The 26,673-nt window shown below is 39.0% G+C and overlaps 1 protein-coding gene across 2 annotated transcripts in view; it reads left to right on the top strand.

Annotated features, from left to right (window-relative positions):
• Positions 1 to 26,673, top strand: part of LOC117426922 (unconventional myosin-X-like) — a 108,359-nt gene that overhangs the window by 16,900 nt on the left and 64,786 nt on the right. For both annotated transcript variants that reach the window (XM_059033497.1, XM_059033498.1), the window contains exon 2: positions 17,958 to 18,056. In XM_059033497.1, the coding sequence (XP_058889480.1) occupies positions 17,958 to 18,056 (99 nt within the window). The remainder of the gene's footprint in view (positions 1 to 17,957; positions 18,057 to 26,673) is intronic.

Below are 26,673 nucleotides of genomic sequence, written 5' to 3'. Positions count from 1 at the left end.
TAATAGCAGACATCAGGCTTAAAGAGCATGGGAAGCAAGAGAGAACAAGTGGGTCTTGAGAGTTGATTTAAAGCGAACGACGGTGGGAGCATCAGGCACCAAAGCTGGGAGAGAGTTCCAAAGAGTCAGGGCCATGAAGCTAAATGAGCGTTCTCCAAGTGTGGTGCACTTTTGCTTGGGGATAACAAGCAGGCCAGAGTCGGAGGACCTCAGCTTGCGGGCAGGGACATAGCGGGTCAGCAGTATGAGTAGGTACTCGGGACCTGTGTGATGAAGGGCATTGTAGGTGAGCAGGAGAGTTTTGAAAGTAATCCTGAACTTTACAGGTAGCCAGTGCAGCTGGGCAAGACCAGGGGTGTTCACGTTTTTTACATCTGGTAAGGATCCTGGCAGCGGCATTCTGAACTAGCTGCAGTCTGTTTATGGCACATGCAGGGAGACTACCATAGAGAGAGTTGCAGTAGTCGAGTTGAGAGGAGACAAATGCATGACAGAGTATCTCCGTATCCAGGAGGGAATGGTTGGGACAGACTTTGGAGAGGCGATGTGGGCATCAAAGGAGAGGTTGCTGTCAAGAAGTACACCAAGGCTTCGTACAGTGGGGGAAGGCAGCAGCAGACAGTTTCCGAGGTTCAGGGCAGCTATATTTAGATTCTTAAATTGAGTTTTAAGTCCTTCTAGAAGGAGTTCAGATTTGCTAGTGTTGAGCTGAAGAAAATTGGCAGACATCCAGGCTTCGATGTCTTGAATGCAAGCAGAGAGTCGGACTATGGCAGAGGAGCTACCAGGGTCAAGTTTTAAGGCACCCACATGGGAGTGGCTCCAACTGGATAAGAAATGCTGGGAATCTAACTGATTCATAACTGGTTATTTACAATCTACAGTACATAAAGGAGACTGCTGCTTTTTTTGTACATTTTGAACAGTGACCTGAGGAAATGAATCTGGCTCTGATCTTGATATATATATTTGTTGTGTGTGTTTTTTTATAAAAAAGGAAATCCTTTTCTACTGACAAACACTACTGAGAAATATGTGAGAAATGTATTCCCCAGGGTTATGTTTAAAAATATTTTGCCGGGATATGGACGACATGGGATAAAGCAAAAGTTTCTTGTTAAAGCTACAGGATGTTCTGTAACTCTCTCTTTAAGGTACTGGTATTTCTAGTGTGGTACTCTATTTTGCTCAATGTGTTCTCCACCATAGTGAAGTATTTTCCTGTCAACCTATCATCATGCTGTGGCACTGTTTTTATGTTAATTTAAATGCCTGCTGGTTTCAATTCGATAATTCTCATTCACCGGTAATTTTAAATGAATTAGCTGTGACAGGTTTTGGTTTCTTTTTTCGTTCCCATAGAGGCAGTTAAAACAACAAAAATGTATGCTTTTATTTATCTATTTATGATTATTTTAAATACATGCTGTTGATTTTATATATATATATATATATATATATATATATAATTTGTGGCAGAGTGAAAGCTTTCCTGTGTGTTTGCTGGGGATTCACAATGTGATCTAATTTTGTAGTGCATGGAAAGGTGTCATGGCTGTAGCCTTAAAAAAAACAAACAAAAAAAAAACACGTCCCAGAAGCCTCTAGGGCTAAATGGAAATCACTTGGGGTTGTTTAAATTAATCATTGTTTAAGTGTTTGAATTGAATATAATGTAGTGGTGGGTTACTTCATAAGAGCCATTTTGGTGAAGGCTGTGTGTGGGTAAGTAGTTTGGGAACCGTGTGTGTGTGTGTGAACAACTGTGTGTTGTACTAACTGGGAGAACCTGTGTTTGAAATGGGCAAACTGCTTAGTGGCCCCATAGTAGTTAGGTTGGGGTAAAAGTTTAGTTAGTGCTCCTTGACGGAGCTAGGTTTTTTGTTTTTGTTTTTGCTTTGTGTAAATAAAAGTGCGTGAAAGTACAGTTCTGTGTCTGGGTCTGCTGTGATTTAAAGGGCAAACAAGAGTGACCAGAGGGAGACTCTGTTATAATTTTATATAATTACTAATGCATAGCTAATTCACTAACGTTTGTTAATCATGCTTCTTAAATATTTGTGGAAGGAAAAGTTTAATTTGTTCCACTGAACAGTATCAAAGCACTAACATTTTACAATCAGCATTAATACAGTTCTACAGCACTTTGATCCATCAATAATCTTGATGGTGCAGATGCAGGAGTCTTAAGGGTGGATGCATTAGCGTGCTGTGATGGAGCATGTAGCTTGTATTGATCTCATGCTTTCTTTCTCTTTCTCCTCTTCCTTCTCTGGGGGATATGTAACCCAATCATTTCTCATGCTGGAAGCTCCAGTCAGCTCTCTGTCACAGGCAGAGACTCCACTGTCTTGCCAGTTTGACCAGAAGGTTTCAAAGGGTGCTTTTGTCTACCTTGATGACAGCCTATTCATTTCAGCAGTGTGCATTCAAACAGCTTAGTTTTTTTGTTGTTGATTTCTAGATTTGAAGAATAAACAACCTAGCTACTACTACTGCGTAGCGCATACGGTAAGAACTGATTGATGTTTTTCTATGTCTAAATAGTGTGAAGGATTTTACTTTAATTTTAAGGTTTGTTTGGCCCCTTTTTTAAATTGACTGACACCCTCTTGCTAATCCCCGACAGGTGTTCCTCATTAATTATTAGAAGCCCCCCCCCCCCCCCCCCGGACTACATTTTTCTCTCTTCCTCCCCCTAGTCTGCCACAATAGATAGGAAAATATAATAATCCTGCAGCAAATGTTTTTTTTTTTTTTTTTTAATTGCTGAAGCAGTTGTTCTGGTAGGGATTCTTTTACCACTCTCCACCTTGCTTTTTTTGTGTATCACAGCGTTGGTGTTTCTGTGGAAACTTGACTTGGGACCAATCTCCTTTTATTAATGTTGATTTTAAAAAGTTTGTGTTTTAATACTGTTAACAAACAAACAATACATCCAGACAGGCCTTCTGTGCCAGCCCCTGGCAATGATGTTTCATTACACTGAAAATGCTGGAGAGCAGTAAATTGTCCTCCAGAGATTAGCCAGTCATCAAGCGGTGGAACTTGGATGATGTAGGGCTGCTGTAATGACCATATGCTCCTTTTGTAAGGCTGATTTAACCCTTTTATCTATTTAACATTCCCACTGACCTGTGCCGACCCTGTCTCATTGTCCTGGTGTCACCTGTACACTTATATGCTTTTAAATGATTTAATGTATTTGGTTAGACAAGCAAACCATTCTCTGCAATGTGTGTGCTTTTCATATTGAATTCATTTAAATTGCTTGTATTAAGATGTTGCATCTTAATGTATGACTGGGTACGATAAATCAAATAAGTATGCAGACTGGCAATCTAGAGGGTAATTGAGTTACATATAATGTTCCAGTACCTTATTATTTGCAGACCTATATAGAGAAGTTTTCCCTTCCATTTGATTTATTTATCACTGCAGCAGATGAATATATTTAATTAGAAATACATTACAGGAAAGTTACCATTGGAATACAGTTCTAATATCGACACATTAACCCAAATAAACCTCAACAGAAACATTTACCAGGAAAAGCAAAACAGAGGAGTTGGACGCATGACTTGAAGTTTCACAGCACGTCTGGTATGGTATCGTTGTAGTGCAGTAGATTAGGAGTGTGTTTCGTTCATACATATGACAATGTTATTACTGGGTACTAGTCTAGCACTTTCTCATACCACTGTAGCTGTCCTTGTGCCAATGCATTGACATTGAAGATGGTCTTGGGAAGGGAACAAATGCTGCAGCAGCAATGGAATACATTGAAACAGATTAGACCAAGTCCGGACCAGTGTACAAACTGATTGAAATCTGGACAGTGATTTGTGATTCCATGTTAGGACAATAACAATTACCCTCTTGATGTGCACACCGTTGGTATTGCCGGGGACCCTACTAGAGCATTGCTACCACTTAACCTCCCCTGTTGTGACATTCAAATATGCCCCTCTGGCTGTAGCCTGTATAGTTTGGAGGGGTTTAGTGTGTCCCTGGGGTCTATCCAATTTAGTGAGTTGTGTTTATACATCCTCTGCCCTCTTCATCATTACTCTCAATCCAATCGGACTCTCCCCTTACTTGTGGACACGCAGACAGATTTCCCCCCAGGTCCAGCCTCCATTAGCTAATTCTGTTCATCTGCCTTTTCAGATGCTGAATGGCGGCTCATTGCCTTCAGATCTGCGTGTTCCCAGATAAGAGAACCATTTCAATATGAGAAGGACGTCTTTATACTGTAATGCAGTATGTGAAGGTTGCAGACAATTTCCGAGAACCACTTTTGAATTGATCACTTTCATGTGTTTTTTAATAACTAAATGCATCAATATACTGTACAACAATATCCAAAGGTCAAATGATTTGGCTTATCTTGGGTTTAAATCAAGGTGAAGGCAGGGGTCTGTTGCATTGTTATGATAATGCTTTCAATAACTGCTGGTGTTTGTGAAGAAACCACTGTGTTGGAATCCCACTGAATTGGTAAATTCAGACACTACTACCCTACAGTTTGAGACCGATACATAGGGTCGAGGCATTTTGTTGGCCAGATTATTATTTCAAGTTTAAGAAAATGAATAGTATGACTAGTCACAATTGTTTGTAGTGTGAACACATATTCCAGATTTGTTGCTTTTCTGTCAAAATAGTTTATGAATCTCCAAAAAAGAGTGGGTGATGTTGCTTCACAGTGGAATGTTTACACATATTAAAAGTGATCCCATTGGTAGTTGGGGATTCCACAGCAGTTATATTAAGTTATTACATTATTTTTAGACCCTGGTTTAACAGGAAGACAGTGAAATGTTTCTGGCCCCCTAATGTGAACGTCATTCAATGTAACAATCCTCGCACAGAGGAGCATGGTTCAGAACCAGGAATGTAACCTTTTAGCTCTCCCAGGCTTCCCAGTGTTTACTATTCACATTTTCTGGGAAACTGTCTTTGCTCTGCTCTCCATCTGTCTCCAGCAGCAGGCTGAAACGAGATGTCGGCTTCCACAGAAGCCCAAAACAAATGAACCGGCAATGCTTCGATTTGTCAGAACTAATTAGACGCTTGTTGTTGAGTGCATTGTAATCAGCGTTTTATGTTTTACAGGCTTGTTTCTCACATGTTGGCCAATTCAGTACCTGAGAATGATTGATTAGGTTTTCTTGTGTACAGCTATGGCCAAAGGTTTTGCATCACCCAATAAAATGAACTAATATTAAATAAAGTCTAATGAAACCTGCTAAATAATGTTACATTAACATATTGAATTCCATACAGCTTTGGAGTTTTCCATAAACTTAATGATAAATTGACATTTTAAAAAATGTGAATTTTATAATGTCTCAATCCAAAAATGTCAGGTGATGCAAAACTTTTGGCCATAGCTGTACCTATGTAAATATTTTAATGTTGTCATTATAAACCCTGTCTTCACAGGAATAGGTGGCAAGGTTACTGTAGGTATCAAACACAGTAATATCATTTAGGGTTTTCAATGATGTCATAAGGGAGACCATAAGATTTAATTACTGCACTTGAATTGGGTCCGGCCATCTGCCACAATTTTGTTATACTGTATTCATTTTGCAAGTACTTTTTATTAAATATTTTGTTAGTTTTACCATCAGTGTTTTGATAATCTTGTAAACTGTGCGAGTCCAAAAGATGATGGTACTTTTCAAGGCATCGCACATGTACAACTGTTTGTAAGCAACTGCTTAAAGATGGAGTCTAAACAAACGTGGTTATGTTTAAAATCATGAAGATGTGATCAACAATTGTTTCTAATTTATTTAGAGTTCAGTAGTTGCCAAATAAGTACTTTTAGTAAACAAATTGCTAAAAGATTATATCAACAATGGTCAGCAACATCTCATAAATCCTAAACACCTGACTAATAGATTAAAGGGCATAAAAAGACTGCTTACTAATTACTATAGCTATGTAGTAGAATTCAGGAAAAGTTGTTTTCGGCCCATCAAGGCTCCCTTGCTAGAATACAATTGGCCCCATCTATAATGTAGAGCAATATCTATGTTCATTACCAGTAATTGCTTAATTAACCAGTTTCCCTGTAGCCCTAAAGCCATCCAGTGCAAGTAATCCAGAATGAATCATTGGCTATTCTGTGGCAATTAGTAATTTTGATCGTAATACATACCTAATAATGGACAAAGATCAGTAAGACGGGAATTTGCATGTACATTATGGACAATACTCCTCATGCCTTTAGCTGACCTGTTAGTGTTTTGAACAGTTGGGATGTACGCGTCTACTTGACTGACTTCTCCCTGGAGTGGCAGGGACGGACGGACGGACATTAGACTGCACTGTGTATGTGTTTTGTTTTTTTCGGGGGGTGGGGGTGACTTGATCTTGTCAATCTTTCTCTGAATACCATTTGTTCCCAAATTCCGCTTCAAGTCATTTATTTCCTGACACCCCTCTCTCCTTGCACGGCATTTGAATACGTCACATCTGACCAAAACGTTGGCAGTCCTGTGGAATGCTGGTCTTCATTCACTGCCACTGCTTCTAAATCTCAGGCTGAATTAATTCGCGTTTAAGGACTGCCAAGTCAAGTTGTGAAAGGATTGCCAATATCTACATAGTATCTATCTTATTTACAGTGAAGGAATACAGCACCACTATTAAACAAGAGTGTGTAACCAATATTCAATAAGTAGAAGTTAAAAATGATGCGGTAGGATTTTTATTCCATATTAAAATGTAGCCCTGAGGGAGTTTGCCTGCCCAGCCCTGCAGTGACTGTGTGTGTTTTGATGTTGTGAGTAACAGGGAAACGTGTTGCATTCTGTCAGTTGTTTTGCCATCTCTTGCAAGTGTCAAACCTTTTTAGATGATGGTTCTTGACCCAGCGACTGTCTTTCTGACATTTGCATTTGTTTTATAAGAGCAAAGGAGCCAACTGCCACCTGGCTGTTGCTGTATCAAACACATCATTGAAATACTCACAACATTCTTTTCCACACAGAAGAATGTCTCATCTACGGGTGCTGGCGTGTACATTTTTTTTTTATTATTATTTTTAATCCATTCCCCTCCCGTTGGTCAGTTTTTTAATCCTTTAAATTCACAAAGTTGATGAGGCTGCCTGATTTCAGGCTCAGTGGACCAGACTGATCAAGGTCAATTTGGAAAATAGCTTTGGCACTAATCTTAGATTAAGTAAGGCAGTCCAAGATGTGGTAATCAGGTTTTGTTAAACTAGTTGCAAATGACAAAGGAAGCTAATAACCAGCTTAGTTACTGGTGTTAACCTTGCTTATAGCCCTCTTATCCATGTTGGTCCTTGAATGTGTCTCCTCAATGCTCTGTGTGCTGAGCAGTGTGTCCCTAATCACGGTGTGGATTTCAAGCTCTGTTTCACTCGCCTGTCCTGCAGTTTCAGTCGAGCAGAATGACAAAACGTGTGCATCAATAGTTCTAACTGGAAGTGAGCATGCAAGACTCCCATTTACTGATGGTACAATTCCAATACTTGTCTTTACCTATTCATCTGTATATTTGTGTTTTCCTGGAGAAAAGAGATGTAGGAGTTAGTTGGAAGGTTTTGAATGTGGTTGCGTGTAAGCTGCTGCTCAGCCGGTGTTTTAATGATGTGCTTGAATCTGGCACAGCATGGATGGATATTTATAACTAATTTGTATCTGGAGTGTGAATTAAAGGTGCCACAAGATGTACCAATGTAGTTTATTCCTACCATTACTATGACTACTACTACAGCCATTCCACCAAAAAAGAGAATGATTCAATTTATTGAAGACGTGGCAGATCTGTTTACATTAAAATGGGGGCCCATACTTTTAAAGACAACAATTAAGTGTTGAGGTTGTTTTTTAAACACACTGCTGTGTAGAACAATTGATACGCACGCACATCCACAAATGGATAAGGTATATCGTATGCTTTTAAAAAAAACCAAAACATTGTTGCCTTTTAGGCCAGTGCTTTAAAACATGCAGTACTGTTTACTGTTCCTTGAAGACCTGTAATGAAGTGGTCCTTGATTGAGTCATACAGACACCCACTATCCTGACCCTTTCAAACTCTAGTATCTTTGTTTCTACCTCTCTGGTTACTGCATGACAATATGTTGTCATTGCATTTCTAAATTTAACCCTATTGAATATTAGTCATGGTCTGTCTTGGTATACAGAATGGAGACAGTGAACTTGGATATTCTCTGCTCAGTTCGTGATGCCAATTCAGCATCTTTTTACAGTTTTTTTGTTTTTTTCTTAAGACCTAGTTTCTGCTTCCTGATAAAATGAAAAACAAAGAGGAGCTTCACATGAAAGAACCTGGGGGATTTTAGTGCTCTGGCTGTGTGCCTAGATGATACTGATTTTCTATTTTTATTCTATCTTTTTCTCTGCTGCTGTTTGAGAGATCCAGGATTAATTTCTGCAAACATTACAGATGCAGGTTTCAATGAAAGACTGCTCACTCATTGTTCCTAGTGTTTACAGCACAGAGTTCACAAACCTACTGAATTAATTCCTGCTGCTATACAATACATGGACTTGTACATACTTGTTTCTGTTCCAAAATTCTTCTGTGTCTGTCTGTCTGTAGATTTGCTGTGTTTAGAAAATGTGGTCAATTACCCCTACTGTGATCCTGCTTCTTACATTAAATTACTTGGGTCTACAGGTACTTTATTGACTATTGCAGAAGATCAAAATGCCCCCATTATTGACATTACTGAATAAAGATAAAAAGAAGAGGAGTTCACAATGGAGCAGGTTTGCTAGTTTTAGGGAGCTGTCATTAAGATGTACAAAATAAATAATATTGCAGATATTTAACTTTTCGTTCTAAGTTCCAAGCGTTACGTCTGGCGAATCCTTGAGGAAAACCTGTTTAAGTCAGCCAAGACTCTGGAACTGGGGAGGAAATTCACATTTCAGCAGGACAATGACCTGAAGCACAAAGCCAAAGCCACACTGGAGTGGTTGAACAAGAAGAGAATTAATGTTCTTGAGTGGCCCAAAGTCCTGACTTGAATCCAATCAAAAATTTATGGCGAGATTGCATGAAGATTGCAGTCTGACGATCCCCAAGAAACTTATCAGAACTGGAGCAATTTTCCAGTGAAGAATGGTCAAAAATGTCACCATCCTACTGTGCAAAGCTAGTAGAGACCTATCCAAAAAGACTCAAAGAATTAATTGCTGCAAAAGGTGCTTTTACCAAGTACTGACTTAAGGGGCTGAATACTTATGCAACCAGTACATTTCATTTTGTACACTTTCTTTGCAAGTTTTGCTGACCTTTAACTTCCACTTCATATAACAGTGTTCAGTTTAACCAATACAGCTTTGAATAAAATGGTTGGTTTGAAAACCTGTGGATACATTCTTTGTAATTCAACAAAATGTGAAAACATTGGAGGGGGGTGAATACTTCTGCAAACCACTGTGTGTATGTGTAATTATATATATATAGTATGTCGCCTTTTCAGATTAGTTTACATTCACATACAGGTGTGTCTTCACAGGATATTTAATAGGAATTGTAGAGAGTTTTGCCGTAGGCCTATGTTATGAAGTCATTTAAGCTTTCAGTGAAATGTCCAGTTATTTTCATCTAAATTCAGGCCCCTGTTAACATATTAGAATGCAATAGTTTTATAGTGACTTACCTAAGTCTGACCTCTTTCTCTGTTTCTAAAAAGTCGCCTGCACAAGCAGGTTTCAGACACCCTGTTTACTTGCCAAGGCTAGTGTTTTAATGAATATGAAACTCCACTGTAAGCACTTTAACAAATTCACCGCATGAAGTCATTTTTGGCTCACAAACATCATCCCAATTTAAAAGTCGCTACCTTTCCGATAAGAACTGGTACTGTAGACAATTTTTCTAATTTAAATGAAATGCTTGCTTCGGCTGCCAAGTTTTTGTTAATTTCTATGATATAATGAAGAGTTAATTTTGTTCATTATAGAAAGGCCTTGGATTCAAAACTGCAGACACCAAGTAAATCTCGCTTTGACTGCCAAAAAGAACTTTCCAGGTCTAGCACCGCTCTGCTGCAAGCAGGTAAAGGCGAGGCTATCAGTTTGTGTTTTAGTAAGTCTATTGTGTACTAAAGTTATTAAATACAGTTTACACTTTATTGTCTTGTATTCAAACCTAACAGTTCCTGTTTTTTATTGCAGTAAAACCTTTATATAAACTAATCATTTATATTCGTTGGTTTAATTGATATTGTAATGTAAGACTTTTTTAGTTGAAGACAGAAACTGAACTAATTCTTAAATTGATTAAATTAAATGCTCGCTCCTGCTTTTACAGTTTAGTTGTATTACAGTAGAGCCTTAAACAAGCAAAAATACATGGTAGTTTAAATATTCTGTTTCTTATTAGATCAAAGTACTTAAAACCTATTTCTCTTCAGAGTTTTGTCACTTTATTATTAGATCAGAATATATTTTTTTTATTTAAAACCTCTATGCTTAGTAACAACACAATCAAATAGGTCTTAGTTTCAAATATCGTTCTGTCTAAAAAGGGCTACTTTTTTGCGCTTCAGCAGAAGTATTTTAATCAAAAAACTGCAAAGCTGAAGCCTGCAGCAGCTCAACCTGGATTCTGTGTTTGCACCAAATGACACACAGATAGAGCTAACGCATGTTAATTTCATTTTAAATTAAAAACTGTGTTCATTTGAACAGTTTTGTATGTACGTATACCTGTTGAAAATAAACCCTTTTATGTTTAATTGTTCATTTAAGTACAGCATTTCGGCTGTGCAGATGTTTGATAGGATGCACTTGAATAAAACTTTTGAGTTTTATGGGATAGTTGTCTTTCATTTTTATATGGATGTTTAAAATGTACAGTCATGATGAGTGCCAGCGGCAGTTTTAGGTATGAGTATAACCGTGGCGGTTCTAGTGTTAACGTGGTAATTTCTGTGGCGGATATGTAGAATAATATTGTCTGGCATTAGGTTAAAGTACTCGAAATTAATGCTTGAGTACTCGAACTGCCCACCCCTAGTGAGCTTGTGGGTCTGTGAGCTTGTGGGTCTTGTCAATGGACCCAAGGAGGTGTGCCTGGCAAGCCACAAGGATGCTGTTGTAGCTTCCCAGGCGTGCATTATACGCACTAGCAGTATACGCCTTCTTAAGTATGACCTCTGTCACCCTTCACTGCTTGTTCGAGCACACTGCATCCTTGGATAGCAAGGACATGTTGGTAGGCTAAATGAGCCGCAATGGGTGCCCCTACATACACAGTTTGTCCGATTCGAACACCTTGTTGTAGGAGCCTATGGCTCTGGGTCTGGCCCCTGAACAGCTGCACTTGAGCCGTCTGGGGTTATCGAACAGGGTGATTGACACCCTACAAAACACCAATATGGGTACAAGTGGGGCGTGTTCCAGGCATGGTGCTTGTCTCATGGTTCGAACCCACAACGTGCCTCATGGCAGTTATACTGCAATTTTTACAGGACCTTTTTGATGAAGGGAAATTCCCCACTACTTTTTAAAGGTTTATTTGGCAGCCATCTTGGTGTGCCATGTAAAAATAGATTCAGTCTCCCCAGGAGCTTATTTCCTGGTGGGACAATTTTTGAAAGGCACCCAGCAGTTTAGGCCAGCGGTGAAATATAGTTCCTTGTTGGAGGTTAAATGTAGTGCTTAATGTACTGGTGAAAGGGAACATTAGGTTATTATCATAACCCTGGTTCCCTGAAATAGGAATATTCACCATTAACTTATGGGTTTACAGCGTTCATTGTCACAATCCTCGAAGGAAAATGACATCATTATCCTTTTGTAATAGTTAATATGCCCATTTCAGGGAACCAGGGTTATAACAACCTAACGTTACTGTTGCATTTAACTGCATAGTTCATGTTAATAAAATGATCCCCTGGTTTGGGAAGCAGTGAGTCTGGGTTATTGTTGGAGTATTTTCTTGTATGCGCAGAGGCCTCCTGAATCCAGTATGCGGTCCCTGGACACCAGTTTGGAAACCCTTAAAATTGGCATGCTTCCTATTCCCAGTAGGTGCTCCCAGTAATAGAAAATGTTTTTGGACATGTATTGTATCAGACTTGCCTCCAGAAGCTTTTAAATTGTTTGTTTTAAAATAGAAAAAAGTCAGGTCTTTCTAAGTATTTTTGCCTACGATTGTAAGTCGCCCTGGATAAGGGCGTCTGCTAAGAAATAAATAATAAATAAATAATAAATAATAAGTAACCTGATGTGAAATAGAAACCATTTGAAGTGTAGTGCTTTATTGGGTTTTAAATACATCTTTATCTATTTCAGAATGTTGTTTATCAACTTTATAGATGGTTTCCTGTAAGGTATAATCGCTATAGCAAAAACACTTTCATTTCTGTGTTGTTTCCTGTACTATATTGGTACTTGAATGTTATTTGTGTCCACCTTGTTGTAGCTTGGGCTTGACTGGAACACAAAGAAGGTTTCAAGAATGGAGGAGGAAAATGTAAATAAAGTCAAATACATGCTAAATTATGGAGGGCTATTGAATATCAAATTTAACCTCAAGCACAAATAACCTAAATAGAATAAAGGTTGAAGTGTTATGCAAACCGAATCAATATTTCCCTACTGAATTCCATGCAGTGTAATTATTTCTCTCGGTGAAATGCGAGTCTGGACGTTGTATTTTATGATTTATTTTACTGTTTGTATATCAACCAGGACAGTTTCTTTTAATATATATATATATTTTTTAAATCAGTATGCATATTATTGTCAATGACCTCTTACCTCTCTGCTCTTCCCCTCTCCCCTATTTACTTTGGGTCAGTAAGGCACCTTTTAAAATCAGATTATCTGCAGTGTGGTGGTTACTCAAGGGTGTGCTCTCAAATTGTTTCTATATTGCTTTTAGAGGGGGTGGGGTGGGATAGGGGGAGCTACAGTAGTAGCTTTGATGGATGGCATGTAAAATCTCAATCTGTTACTTGTGAAAAATGGTTTTGCATGTCTCTGTCTTATTCTTCAGTATAGCACATCCATAACTATATAACACTCATTAGTGCTGAATTCAGAAATACAAATTTCATTGAATGTTTTGACTAAAAAGCTTTTTTAATGCTTCCACTATTGTTTCAAATTAAAAGAACCAAAAATATAAAATAACCTATATCCTTTCTATTTATATGTACTTTATGTGTATAGGCCTGTGAAATGAACCTTATTTCTGATGATAGACTTACTGTACTGTACAGCACAACATTTACACGTACTGTATCTTAAACCATGGAAGAACTTATACTAGAAGCCAGATGTATGGAGTTGTGCCTGAAACTAAAGGATTAACTGCACTCTTGTTACCCTAGTCACTTTGCTACTTTAGCCCCCTTTTGTTTTATTTTTAAAGTCTTGAGAAGTACCTGAGCATAATGTGTTTTGCTCAGGAGGCTGTGTGGTCCAGTGGTTAAAGAAAAAGGCTTGTAACCAGGAGGTCCCCGGTTCTAATCCCACCTCAGCCACTGACTCATTGTGTGACCCTGAGCAAGTCACTTAACCTCCTTGTGCTCCGTCTTTCGGGTGAGACGTAGTTGTAAGTGACTCTGCAGCTGATGCATAGTTCACACACCCTAGTCTTTGTAAGTCGCCTTGGATAAAGGCGTCTGCTAAATAAACAAATAATAATAATAATAATTCAAGATACAGCAAAGATAAATGGGATTATTATAATAACAGGTGTAGTATGTCTTTTTAAAGGACTCCATCCTGTCCCTGTACTTGCAGCTGTTTCGTCTCCTTATTTTTATATACTTCTATGTCATAAAGCTTCACAACAGTACATGAGAAGTGGCATCCAGAGAGTGGCATGTAAATTGTTAATGAGAACGGATATCTTTGAGCTCTCTCCTGTATTCGATTTCTGCAAGGTCCTGTGCCTATTGATCGGACTATTCTCATGTCCCTGCTAGACAAGCAATGCATCCAAATTGCTGCCATCTCATTTATAAGATTTATGCACTGTAGTGGGGATTATCATATGTATCTGCAATCTATTTTTAAAGAACAAGAACACTGTACTCCAACATGCATTTTCCTTATAAAGATGTTTTAATGAGGCAGGGATCAATGGCACGAGGAATTGCCACTGCAGCGCTGTACAGTACTTTAGTACACAATAGACTTACTAAAACACAAACTGATAGCCTCGCCTTTACCTGCTTGCAGCAGAGCGGTGCTAGACCTGGAAAGTTCTTTTTGGCAGTCAAAGCGAGATTTACTTGTCTGCAGTTTTGAATCCAAGGCCTTTCTATAATGAACAAAATTAACTCTCTTCATTATATCATAGAAATTAACAAAAACTTGGCAGCTGAACGAGCATTTCATTTAAGTTAGAAAAATTGTCTACAGTACCAGTTCTTCTCGGAAAGGTAGCGACTTTAAATTGGGATGATGTTTGTGAGCCAAAAATGACTTCATGTGGTGAATTTGTTAAAGTGCTTACAGTGGAGTTTCATATTCATTAAAACACTAGCCTTGGCAAGTAAACAGGGTGTCTGAAACCTGCTTGTGCAGGTGAATTTTTAGAAACAGAGAAAGAGGTCAGACTTAGGTAAGTCACTATAAAACTATTGCATTCTAATATGTTAACAGGGGCCTGAATTTAGATGAAAATAACTGGACATTTCACTGAAAGCTTAAATGACTTCATAACATAGGCCTACGGCAAAACTCTCTACAATTCCTATTAAATATCCTGTGAAGACACACCTGTATGTGAAAGTAAACTAATCTGAAAAGGAGATGGATAGATGGATAGATTTTTCGATTTTTCCATACATTTTTCGATTGGATTCAAGTCAGGACTTTGACTGGGCCACTCAAGAACATTTAATTCTCTTGTTCAACCACTCCAGTGTGGCTTTGGCTTTGTGCTTCGGGGTCACTATCCTGCTGAAATGTGAATTTCCTCCCCAATTTCAGAGTCTTGGCTGACTCGAACAGGTTTTCCTCAAGGATTCGGCTGTACTTTGCACCATCCATTCTCCCCTCTATCCTGACAAGCTTCCCAGTCCCTGATGAAGAGAAGCATCCCCATAACATGATGCTGTCACCACCATGCTTGACAGTTGGTATGGTGTTGACTGGGTGATGTGCAGTGTTGGGCTTGCACCAGACGTAACGCTTGGAATTTAGACTGAAAGTTCAATTTTTGTCTCGTCTGTCCACAAAACCTTTTTCCACATGTCTGCACTATCATCTACATGCTTTTTCGCAAGCTCCATATATGCTTTAAGATGAGGCTTTTTGAGTAATGGCTTCTTTCTTGCCACCCGTCCATACAGGCCAGCTTTGTGTAAGGACTGGCTTCTTGTTGATGTGTGAACACTGACTCCCATCACAGACACAGAACTTTGCAGATCTGTCAAGGTCATTGTTGGCTTCAGAGTGACCTCCTGAACCAGTTTCCTGCTTGCCGGCTGCTCAGTTTGGGAGGGCGACCTTATCTGGCTACATGTAAAGTCTAATTTGAAAGCGTTGTGGGAGGGGAACCCTAAAACCCCCAAACCACCCCCTTAGCTACGCACACATCAGTACCAGCAGTCCTGTCTGTATAGCAAGGGATAGAAAACCTGGTTGTTGTTACAGTATTACTACTGTATTAGAGTACTGTACCACATACACTGTAAGGGGCCCCGTCTCTTGCATCCTTGACCAAATTATTTGTATGGTATATGTTGAGTCCCAAAGTTAAACCGTATAGGGATTGGGTAACCAACTACGTTTTTATACCAGGTCCTGAGGGAAGTATGCATTCCCATATTTAATAGCTGAACAACACTGATTTGAAGACAGGACACCTCTGTTCTCTGAAACAGTGCCATTAGATATTTTAATGTCCATTAAGTGGTAGGGCACTGCTGGCCTGGCCTAGTGCTGTCCTTCGAAGAGAGTGCTCCCTCTTGAGTCACCAACATCACTTACTTGTACTGCAGCACAGCTGGGGATCATATGAGGTCTCCCATGTGAGGAATGACAGTAGATTAAGAGGCCTGACTGTGTTGTAGTTCAGAGTGGTATAGCTGCAGGCCATAATTAAAGAAAAAGAGAACAGGAGGATAAAAAACAAACTTCCATCCACTTATAAAATGCCCCTCAAAAGATATTCAGTAGTACAGTACCTAAAGAAGTGAAGTTAGTGTCACAGAACACACTGCAGTGTGTACAAGAAATATATTTAATATTTGCTCTGTCACATGTTTCCGTATGTCAGTGGTGTCATTTTAATTTAATCTCTATTTTGTATTTTCCATGGTCACAAATTAGCTGGAAAGACTTCTGTCAACTTTAACTTGAGTTTGCCAGGATAAAGAGAATTTATCTTATGAGAATCCATGGTGTGTTCAGTTTGTTTTCGTCTTGCACCAATCCTGATGCTCCGGTTTGAAATTAATGACTTTTTGTGGGAACAGAAAGCGACAAGCTGCGCTGCAGGAGTGACCATAATCTCGATACACCATGATGCTTCTCTTGGCCAAAGCTCTTGAGAATAAATTGAGGAATGCATTTCCCAAGTGATATGACCCATGGTTTGTGAATACAAATAAAACAATCAGGATTATGTTAAATATTTTACAGCCATACAGCATTACTGTGTTTTTGCAAACCACTGCAGGATGTTCTGCAACACTTTTAAGCATTATTTAAAAATATGTAAAACATTAACAGTACTGATTTGAAACAAATATCTGGGGAAGGATTGTGTATCAGTATTTTCACATTTGGTAATTGTCGAGATGTCCAATTTTATCAGAGGTGGCTACCTTTTTATTTTATTTATTTTTTATTTTTTTGACAACTTTAGATAGTCCCAGTTGTCAAGCATTTTAATTGACAGCATTGTGGTGATTTTACCCTCTCGGTGCACAAGGTTATAATATTCCAAACTAAACTAAAAAGAAAGTGAGAACTGAACTCCTGGAAAGTCACGTGGCATGGATGGCTCCAAGCCACTAAAGAGAAGAGAAATTATACAAACAGTAATTGGATAAAAATGAGGGTATTTAGAAAGGTTTAAACATGTTTTTTATGTTTAAACAAGAAGTCACAATCTATTTATATACCAAGGTAATTCTCATCTGTTGAAACGCATGAACTCCCTAGAGCGCGCTCCTAATAAAACCCTGAAAATAAGCTCTAGTGGTGTGGAAATTGCAGTGCAGACAGGCGACCTGTGAGTGTGTCAGGACCACACCCTGGGGCTGTGCAGGCAGACGACCGAGTGTGTCAGCACCACACGCTGGTGCTGTGTCATTCACTGCTTCAGTCTCAGGCCTGTAAACACACAGCAACACCAACTTATTTGTCGATACCAGAGTTTAGAGTTGTAATAAAACCAACACATTATAACAAGTTGAGTATTTGGAAAGCCTTATGCAGTAACTCTTAGCAGGACACTGTTTTTAATATCTGTTTCATTCCTCCACCATTCATTTTGTAGTAAGTTATATTTCAGTGGTACTCGAAAGGTTTGGTGGTTGTACTCCTGTTATGGAACAACATGTGTTACTGTTTTCACTGCCTCCCTGTGAGGGCAGCTTTGTATGAGTTTGCACACCCACAGTCACTGTACCTACTACTGTTAATATCTTCAGCTCGCAACTTCAGATTTTTTGTTTTGTAAACTCACCGGGCAAAAATCTAGCAGCATTCAGGTCATATGGGGTCTTTTATAGATGGTCTAATGAAGCTCACGCTTCAATGCAATAGTAACTAGAGGGGAAAGTTCATTCACTCCATAGTACAAATTGAGTTTTTATCAGTTTTGAGTGTCTCTCTGCAGATTTGTTGTAATGATAGACCCCTTTTAAAACTGAGATTACAGATCTGAAAGGGGAAGCCCTGGAGTGCAAGATTGAATAGATGAGCGCTGGTGTGCTGACTGTTGTTCTTGTTGTGTTGTAGGGCACCCGGGTATGGCTGAGAGAGAAGGACCAGTTCTACCCCTGTACTGTCAGCTCCTGCATCGACGGCTCTCTGGTGCTCACTGCTGACTATGGAACGGTAAGGCACACACTTTCACACTTTTGTTTTGTAAAAATGTAAACCACACCCTGTAAACTAAATGTCAGTTTCAGTTTCACTTCATAAGTAAAAAAAAAAGAAGCCTAACATTAAGGTATTTTCTTTTTTCTAAACCCTGATTAACACTAATCTTGGACTGGTTTAGCTGGGGTAACATTAGAGTAATAGGGGTCCGTGAAACCTTAGGTTTGTTACCTTTTAAACACCAGTAATCCATACGAAGTAGCAAGCAGTACACACTTTCTGAGTTTTATAAAAAGTAATGTTTACAGTTTACAGCACTCAAAGGAGCATTCAGCTAATTTTAAACACACTGCCACTCCAATTTTAATCAATGCTTGCCGAAGGATGCCAACCGTTTTGATATTCTGGGAATGTATGGATGGAATAATTTTTTAAAAGCCAGAGTCAATAGCTATTTAGCAACAAAGTCAATACATCACCTTGTTGCCCTCCTTTTGAGAAATATAGCTAATAATTCCAGAAACACTACGATGCAATACTAAACACTTCATGATACCATAGAAGTCGTTATTGCAGAGAGACATAATCTGCATTTTGTGTTTAAGTCCTATTGTATAGATAGATGTGGTTATACCTTCCAATGATTTCCATTACACAAGAGTAGGTATTAAAACTTAATGTTGATTTGAACTCGGCTCTCGCCAAGATAAGCACCAACTAAGACGTAGCTTTACAGTAAACTAATGTGATCCATCTGTGTCTCTATCCATTTGCATTTCCTTCCATATGATGATGTAGATATCCTTCTGTCTGGTGTTGATGGCTGAAGTGTAATGCTGGCTCCAGGGATCGGCTTTTTTGCCTCCCTGGAGCATCAGCACACACAACGGCTGCGATGCAGCCTCCAGGGACCAACCACAGCATTAGTCGCGTGACTCTACTAATGTAATTTCCAGTCGGACCTTGGCACACTTAAACTCCTCGGTTAGAGTGGAGACTGGTAGCTGCAGTATTCCTTTACCATAAAGTCCCACTCTGCTGAGGCAGCGTGGAAATCTCAACTATTTCCTGATGTATGAACTGATTAAAGCGCTGCTGTCTATGCTCTTCAACTCTTCCACTGCTTGTTGTCTAACTTCTCCCACACGAACTGTGTCTTTTAGATCCCTGTCGTACCATCTCTCAAAACTTTTCACTGGCTTCTCAGACACTGTTGGTATTGCCTCACCATTAATGAACGTTTTATCTACTACTTTACCTTTACCTTTAATTACAGAGATGCTCCTTGATTTAGTGGGCTTGAATTGCATTCGTGCCCATTCAATGTTATTGGTTAATTTGCCCAATAACCGATTAGTGCAGGCTACTGTTGTAGTCATGGTTGTCATGTCATCCATATATGCTCGAATTGGTGGTAGTCACATTCCAGAAGCCAAGCGCTCTCCTCCCACTACCCATTTTGATGCCCTAATGATTACTTCCATTGCCATGGTAAAAGCCAGTGGAGAAATGCTTCCATTATTCCAACTGAATTCTGAAGTTGAAAAACTATATTGCAAATCTCCAAAGTAGGCTTTCACCTAAATTTGTTATTGTCATCGGTACACTGAAAATATCAAATGCTGCCCAAAGAAGTTCATGTGGCACTGAACCATATGCATTAGCCAAATCCAGGAATGTCACATGGAGCTCCTTCCTCTCCTTTTTTAGCTGATTTGAATCTGTTGCCAGATCACATTGATGTGTTCTAAGCATCCAGGGAAAACTGGAATGCCCGCTTTTTGTACTAAAGTGTCAATGAAACAGTTCTTTTAAGAGGTAAGATGACAATCTCTGAGCAGTAATGCTGGAGAAAATCTTGCCTTCTATGTTTTAATAGGAAAATAAGGCGAAACTGACTGATGCTTGTAGCATCTTTTTTCTTTAGGTATAAATACTCGGCGCCATGCTCTTGGTACAACCTGTTTTTCCCATGCCAATTTCATCAATTTCCACAGGATTCGTAGAACTCCTGAAGCACTCCTGTACACTCTGTACGGAACTCCATTAGGCCCTGGAGATGATGAAGCCCTTGCTTTTTTCACAGCTCGCTCTACTTTCCACTTGGGTGCACAATAATGACGGAGGCTATAGACCGAGAGTGGATCCTCTGTGTCCTCTTTTACCTGCACTATCTGTAACCTTTTGATCAATGTCTTGTGACTTAGATTTTTGAAATCGGAGTCTGAGTTTTGATCGCGGGTGTCCGTTTCGCTGTTTCCCCTTGAGGCTTAGAGAGAGAGAGAGAGAGAGAGAGAATCCATTCAGAGCTCCTCTACTGAATAATAGAACTCAAGCAATTAAAATTTACAACCTCTCAAGACACATTTCAAAGATTAGAACATATGGTTAGTAAGATACTGATTTAACAGGGAGAGATATGGATACTTCATTAGCCCATGGTTTATACAGACCATTTAGAGTTACATTTCCTTCATCCTTCCTACAGAACGTACTGAATTCAGCACGGTCCTGGGAAATACCTCTTGTGGTGCTTTCTGTTAGCACAATACAGCGATCATCGTAAAAAGCAACTTGGTAGGGTACGATGTATTATAGTTATCATAACTAATGTATTCATATTTAAATTCAAGTTGTTTTTGTTTAAGTTTATGTACTTTTTGTATAACAGAGTGAATCTAAACAAGAGGTATACACTATGTCTTGCCCTTTTATAAAGTTGCTGTTTTAACATGAATACACATTGAAAGAGTGTGTGTGGATTTTTATACAACATATAAATGTACACATCTGGTGGCAATATCAGTTGTTCAGATTTCTATTTCTAGAAGAAATTGCATGAGATGTTGAGTTTCAGTATAATAATGATAGTTATAGTACCTAGATATGAGTGAACTGTTAGGAATATTCCAACTGTAGTAAGGTGTACTGTAGCTCCAGAGGTTTGTTTGGTTTGTTTTATTATTATTATTATTATTATTATTATTATTATTATTATTATTATTATTATTATTATCTACTCAATTATGAACAGTCACAAGGGGCATTTATGAGGAAAAGGTTAAAAAAATAAGAGAACAATTCTTGAACTGAAACATTTTAAACATTTTTTCCAGTAAGAGATATGGGTCCAAAATGACCCAACACACAAAGAAAATGTGCTTCTCATCTGTCTTTCACTTCTCTGAGATCCTTGTTTTCTGATCATTTAAATCTGATATCCTTCTCCTGAAACATTCCTCCTGCAACCACTATTGGAGTAACAAACAGATATACTTCAAACAAGACATTTCTGTGGAGCTGTATGAGAAATGAATTTGTGCAACACATTTGATGTATTAAGTTCAGATTTCGTTCTACTCTGTTTCATGTTGTTGAAATGTAGAGAAAGAAATGCTTTGGATCGTATTGTAATAACTGGCTACTTTGTATTTTTACCTCAATACATCTTGCATAGTAGAAAATGTTATCGCTTTACATTACCATAGTGGTTCAATATTTATTGCCACAACTGTAAACAGAAGTCTCACTGTGAATTGAAATAATTAGTTCGATATCAATTACAATATTCTGAAAACAGGAGTGCTTCTGAACCCGAAGATGTCCTCATCATTGGCTGTGCACCCTGAGGTGTGGAGATACAATAGACTGATTTTATTCAATTTGCTTGTGTTGTAATCTGCTCTCCCCTCTAATTCCTATCGAACCAGCCATAGAGTGTAATTGACAGTAATGTTATAGTAATCCCTCCTCTTGTTACTGACCTGTAACCTTGGAAAGCATCCATTATTCAACTGGGCCTGCAGGGAGGCCATATCTCGGCAACACACGATTTAAAAGCCCGGCCAGCAATGACCTGTCAACTAGGAACGCCAGGCACAATTTGAGAGGCAGGTCTGTGCCGCAATGTTCCCTTTTCTCATGCCTTGGTTATTTCATTATGTACACTAACCCCTAGTTCACCTGGTTTAACCACTTCACACAGGTCCCTTTTTATAATGTCAGTTTTAAAAGAATACATACACTGCCTGGTCACTTCATTAAGACTCAGCAACAGGCAGCTAACCCCATTGCTACTGCAGTTTTACCGGTTAAGTACTATACCACATCAGTGCCAGGGGCCCAGTCTCTAGTACTGAAGAGGCCTCTTTTTTTTTTTTTTTTTTTTTTTTTTCTTTTTAGTCGGAGACACCACTTCTTCATTGACTTCTCAAATGTTCACTTCAATAGTGTCAGCTTGGAGCTGGAAATCTGGGCAAGGGTTGACATGCCATGGTTTCTTTACATCCAGCTGTGTTTGATTTGAGTAATTCAGTACAAGTGGAGGGTGGTGATGTAATGGCTTGGTTTAATGACTTGATCAGGATTGTGTGTGTGGGCACACTTGTCTGCCCCGAGAGAGTTTCCTTTCCCTTCCTGCAATACCATCTGATTCATGGTGTCTCGCTGAGTAACACTGGGCATTTGAGGACCGAGCCTTGGGGATGAATAGCAGGAATTGTGGTCAGTGCGAGCCAGGCCTGGCTCTCCACTCTTATCTCCCTGGCAATTTGGGAGACCTTTTGTGTCTGGAGGAAATCCTGTGTGAGAGAGAGCAAGAATGAGACTAACATTAGATCTGAAGATTTTAAGATTGAAACCAAAAATGCTCCGTAGAAGGCAATGCAAATCATATTTCTATGCAAACTGAATGTGGGAACCAGACCAGGGTGCTACCAAACAACTGTTATTTTTCCCCTGCTAAAAATGTTAATTTTGTGAGACTGGCTCCATAAACGTGGCGTCACTAGTATTCTGTGGTATATGACGCCAAGACCTTTCAGATGTCAAGTGCTTTGGTTTCTGTTCATTAACAGTTGCCACAGGTTTTCACCTCTGGGTCTGTATCTTAGGTACATATGTTGGGTACATATTGAACAATAGAAACCCCTCCCTACCTGTTTGTTCCACCTCAAAACCAAAACCTGGCCCTATTAAATACAACTGTTGCCAGATACACAACGGCTGGCAGCATGATCTGTTTGTCATGGCAGTGACTGGAGAAACCAGATGCCTTCTGTCTACTCCAGCCAGTGGACTGAACTCCTAACACTGGCTCAGGTTTTTATTTGAATTTGTGCTTCTGTTATACCACTCGTGTTTCTTGATAGTTTGTTAGCTAAAAATTGTATCTAATACAGAACGAGACCACAAATATTATTTATTATTACTTGACACTCTTACCCCCTCCCCTTTCCCTTTATCCACCTCACAGCAGGTTTCACCTCCAGGAGTGTTGTTCATTGGGAGCTCCCTGGCTGCTTCGTTTTAGGCTATAGTTGGCTGCGTGGAAGGCTCCAACGGGCAAGATCAATGGGCCAACGTATGCGGCAATAACATTCTTGTACTGTAACAGAAAATCTATGAAATCTTGTTATCCTTCTTTTTTGTTAACTGACTGAAATCCTATATAATAAATGGTATACATTTTTTCATATCAATTGTCATTCCACATAGTTGAATAAAAGACTAGGTAACCTGTCCTGGGGCTCAAATCTGTTTTTCTTTTAGTACCAGGATTAGCATCTATTAAATATTATACTATTTTTCTCCTGGGGAAATAGTTGGCATTGCTTAAAAAGGAGGTTTTGAACTGAAAGTAGTCCAAGACAGGCAGAGGTAGCAGGTAAGGTGGTTTTCCTCCTTGCATGGTTTCTCTGTGGATGAATTGTCTTGCAATCCAGTCTCTTTTACGTTCCCTGCCCCCTATTGCAGCTTATCTGAGCTGAGACTGCCTAATTAGGTTCCAATTAGTGCCAATCCTCCCGGCGTTTCTCTATATGGAATCTAAAAGCCTTGTCAAATGGAGCTGGCTTTTGCTTTAGCATCTAAACCTGAATCAGGATTTTAATCTAGACCCCAGATACACAAAATGGTATTAAATGTGACCCAACAAAAATAACTACAGTTACTTTAAAAAACATTTGTATATGGTACTACCGTTTTATAACTTGCTCTACAATGCCCTTGTAATATATTTTCCATAATCTATACAGTATTTATTCTACAATAGTCCCTTGCTAAACCGGACATGAGACAGGTTATCCGAAATAGCGAAGTGTCCGGTTTTAAAAAATAAATAATAATCGCACACAGATTTTATAGTGCTTGTTTAATTTTCAATGTCTATGTCACTGCACTGAGATAATATTAATGTGCATTCTGTACATATTCCTGTAAAAATATAAATACAGTAACTTCATTATAACGAACCCCCTGGGACCTGGAGAAATGTTCGTTATCAGGTTGTTCACTATAAAAGGGTTTGGCAAGTTGCTGTATCAGAATAATGAAGAAACGCCCTAATTTGTATTAAACATCTTTATACAGTATACAGCAGTTCTTTCAAGACAACTTCACACTGATCAGCATTTAAACTGTATATTTAAAAGAACAGTAAAATGAAAAAATAAAGTACACTTACATGCTGAAATACAGTAATTACGTGCCCTTTCTCTTGAAAAACAGCGTGGATCACTTCATATTTTTTGTGCTTTTCTCAATGCACGCTGTTTCAGTCTTGTTACCTCCTCACGTCTGTTGCCATGGTTGCAGTTTGTGTGAAGATGGCAACGGTTGCATACGTCACACATGATTCGCACTACAATAGGTTATCTATGAATCAGCCTTATCTTCGAATTAGCTTACCAAGGTCTGTTTTCACTGAGAGAATAACACATTCACACTGGAGAAAGTTCAGTGTCAGTCACTGCCGAGAGTTTTATCCGGGTAGATTTTTGTAAAAGTGATCGTTCTAATAGGGCTAATTTCCATTGAGAAACAGTGCTTGCTACTTGGATTGCTAAAGGGGGTTCGTTATAGTGAAGTTAGACTGTATGTACAGTAGGCCTGTACAGTATACCTAATTACACTCTGGGTTTATTTCAGCGTCTTCATGCATTTTGGTTTTATCACTTGAACATTATATACACATACACACACACACTGGCACATATGCATGTACACACATGCACACACAGCACAAGGGCTGCTTCCCCCATGCCAGGCCTGGCAAGCTTTAGTGCTATAAGACTGCCCTGCAGTAGACTCTCCTCTGCATCACAACACAGCTGGTATCTTTACCCGCATCCCGATCTTCCTGGGAGCCGGAAGCCCACTCCTGCTATTGGGTGCCATTCTGGCAGCCCAGGAAACCATGCACTTAAATTTAGTTGACATTTTTTCTTTAAATGGTAACTTAGCTGCTGTACTAAATCTTTAATGTAAAGCAGAGGGGCTGTCTTAAACGGTGGCTGAGCGCATAGATGGCATGTTTGTTCCTGGTTTCCTGTGGATTATTTAGTTTGCATGCGGCGGATGGGGGAATTGTCATGCAGCGACCCAGCAGCCAGCTGGGATTTCATGTTGTGCTGGGATTTCATTTTTTTTATCTACATTTGCCATTTTGTTTACAGTATATGGAGTAATTTTTAAAAAATATTTCATCACCCATGACAGTGTTATTAATCTGAGCTATACTGTAGTATCCCAACATTAAATGTTATGTTTAAATATTAATCCTTTGGTCCTGGATAAGCCACCATTTGACAGAGCATTTTACAGAATTGGGGAATCAGCCTAGTTTGCATTAACCATGGTTATCCCAGGAATACCACCAAAATGAGGAGTTCATGCAATCCAGGGGAATTCCCAGGTGCTGAGAAATGCTCAAAAAAAAAAAATCCTGCAGGTAGTTTTGCAGGAAACGAAGTCAAAAGCTTCTGCTAATAATGAAACTTAAACACATTTTTTTTTACTTTTCTTGTGCCATTTTTTCAATATTTTGACATTCATCTGCTGTTGCTCTAAAAGCTTTTCCTTGTAGCGTGAAGATTAAGCCCACTATTAGAACTTCACTGTTAAAGCTTGCAGTCGTCAATACCCCTGTTTGGTATTGACGACTAGGAAACAAACATCCAGAAATTTGTGAGGGGAGGCAGACAAAACTGGAAGAAATATTACACAGGCTAATCAAGTGTACTTACTGAAAAACAACTACAGTAATGGAAACACCAGTTGTTTTTAACCCCTTACATTGTACATTTATTTTATAACAAGTATTTTAGGACACAGAAATAAGATCTTTATGATTCTGTGTTTGTGTATATACATATACACACATTAGATTCCCGGCAACAATACATGACTCCAAGCATCCTGGTGAGCCGTGGAGAAGACTCGATTTTTAAAGCAAGGTTCTTCTCATCGCTGGCTGTAAAAAGTCATAAGTCATTAACTGCCTTTGCTCAACTGCCTATGCTTCAGTCATTACCCTTTAACTGGTCCGTAGCTTGAAGTACAATGGCAATCCAGTAACACCAACAGGGTTTGTTGTTTCTTAGAGACTTGCAAAAATCATGTATTTATTTATTTGTATGTATATAAACAGGACTGTGCTCGATGGTCAGTTGTGCATGCATACAGTGTACGTACCTAAACAGCAAAATGCAATGTTCAGGCATTGATACCTTTTGTGGAAATGAGTCCTCTGGAAAGCAACAGAGGTGGTACAAAAGCTGTAAATGTACAAGAGATGCTAAATTAGAAAATCTCTGCTTGCTTAAACTAGGCCAGCCGCAATGCAGCAGCACAG

This window comes from Acipenser ruthenus, chromosome 11 (assembly GCF_902713425.1).
Source record: "Acipenser ruthenus chromosome 11, fAciRut3.2 maternal haplotype, whole genome shotgun sequence".
Taxonomy (NCBI): Eukaryota; Metazoa; Chordata; class Actinopteri; order Acipenseriformes; family Acipenseridae; genus Acipenser; species Acipenser ruthenus.
This window is presented reverse-complemented; position numbering and strand designations above follow the sequence as displayed.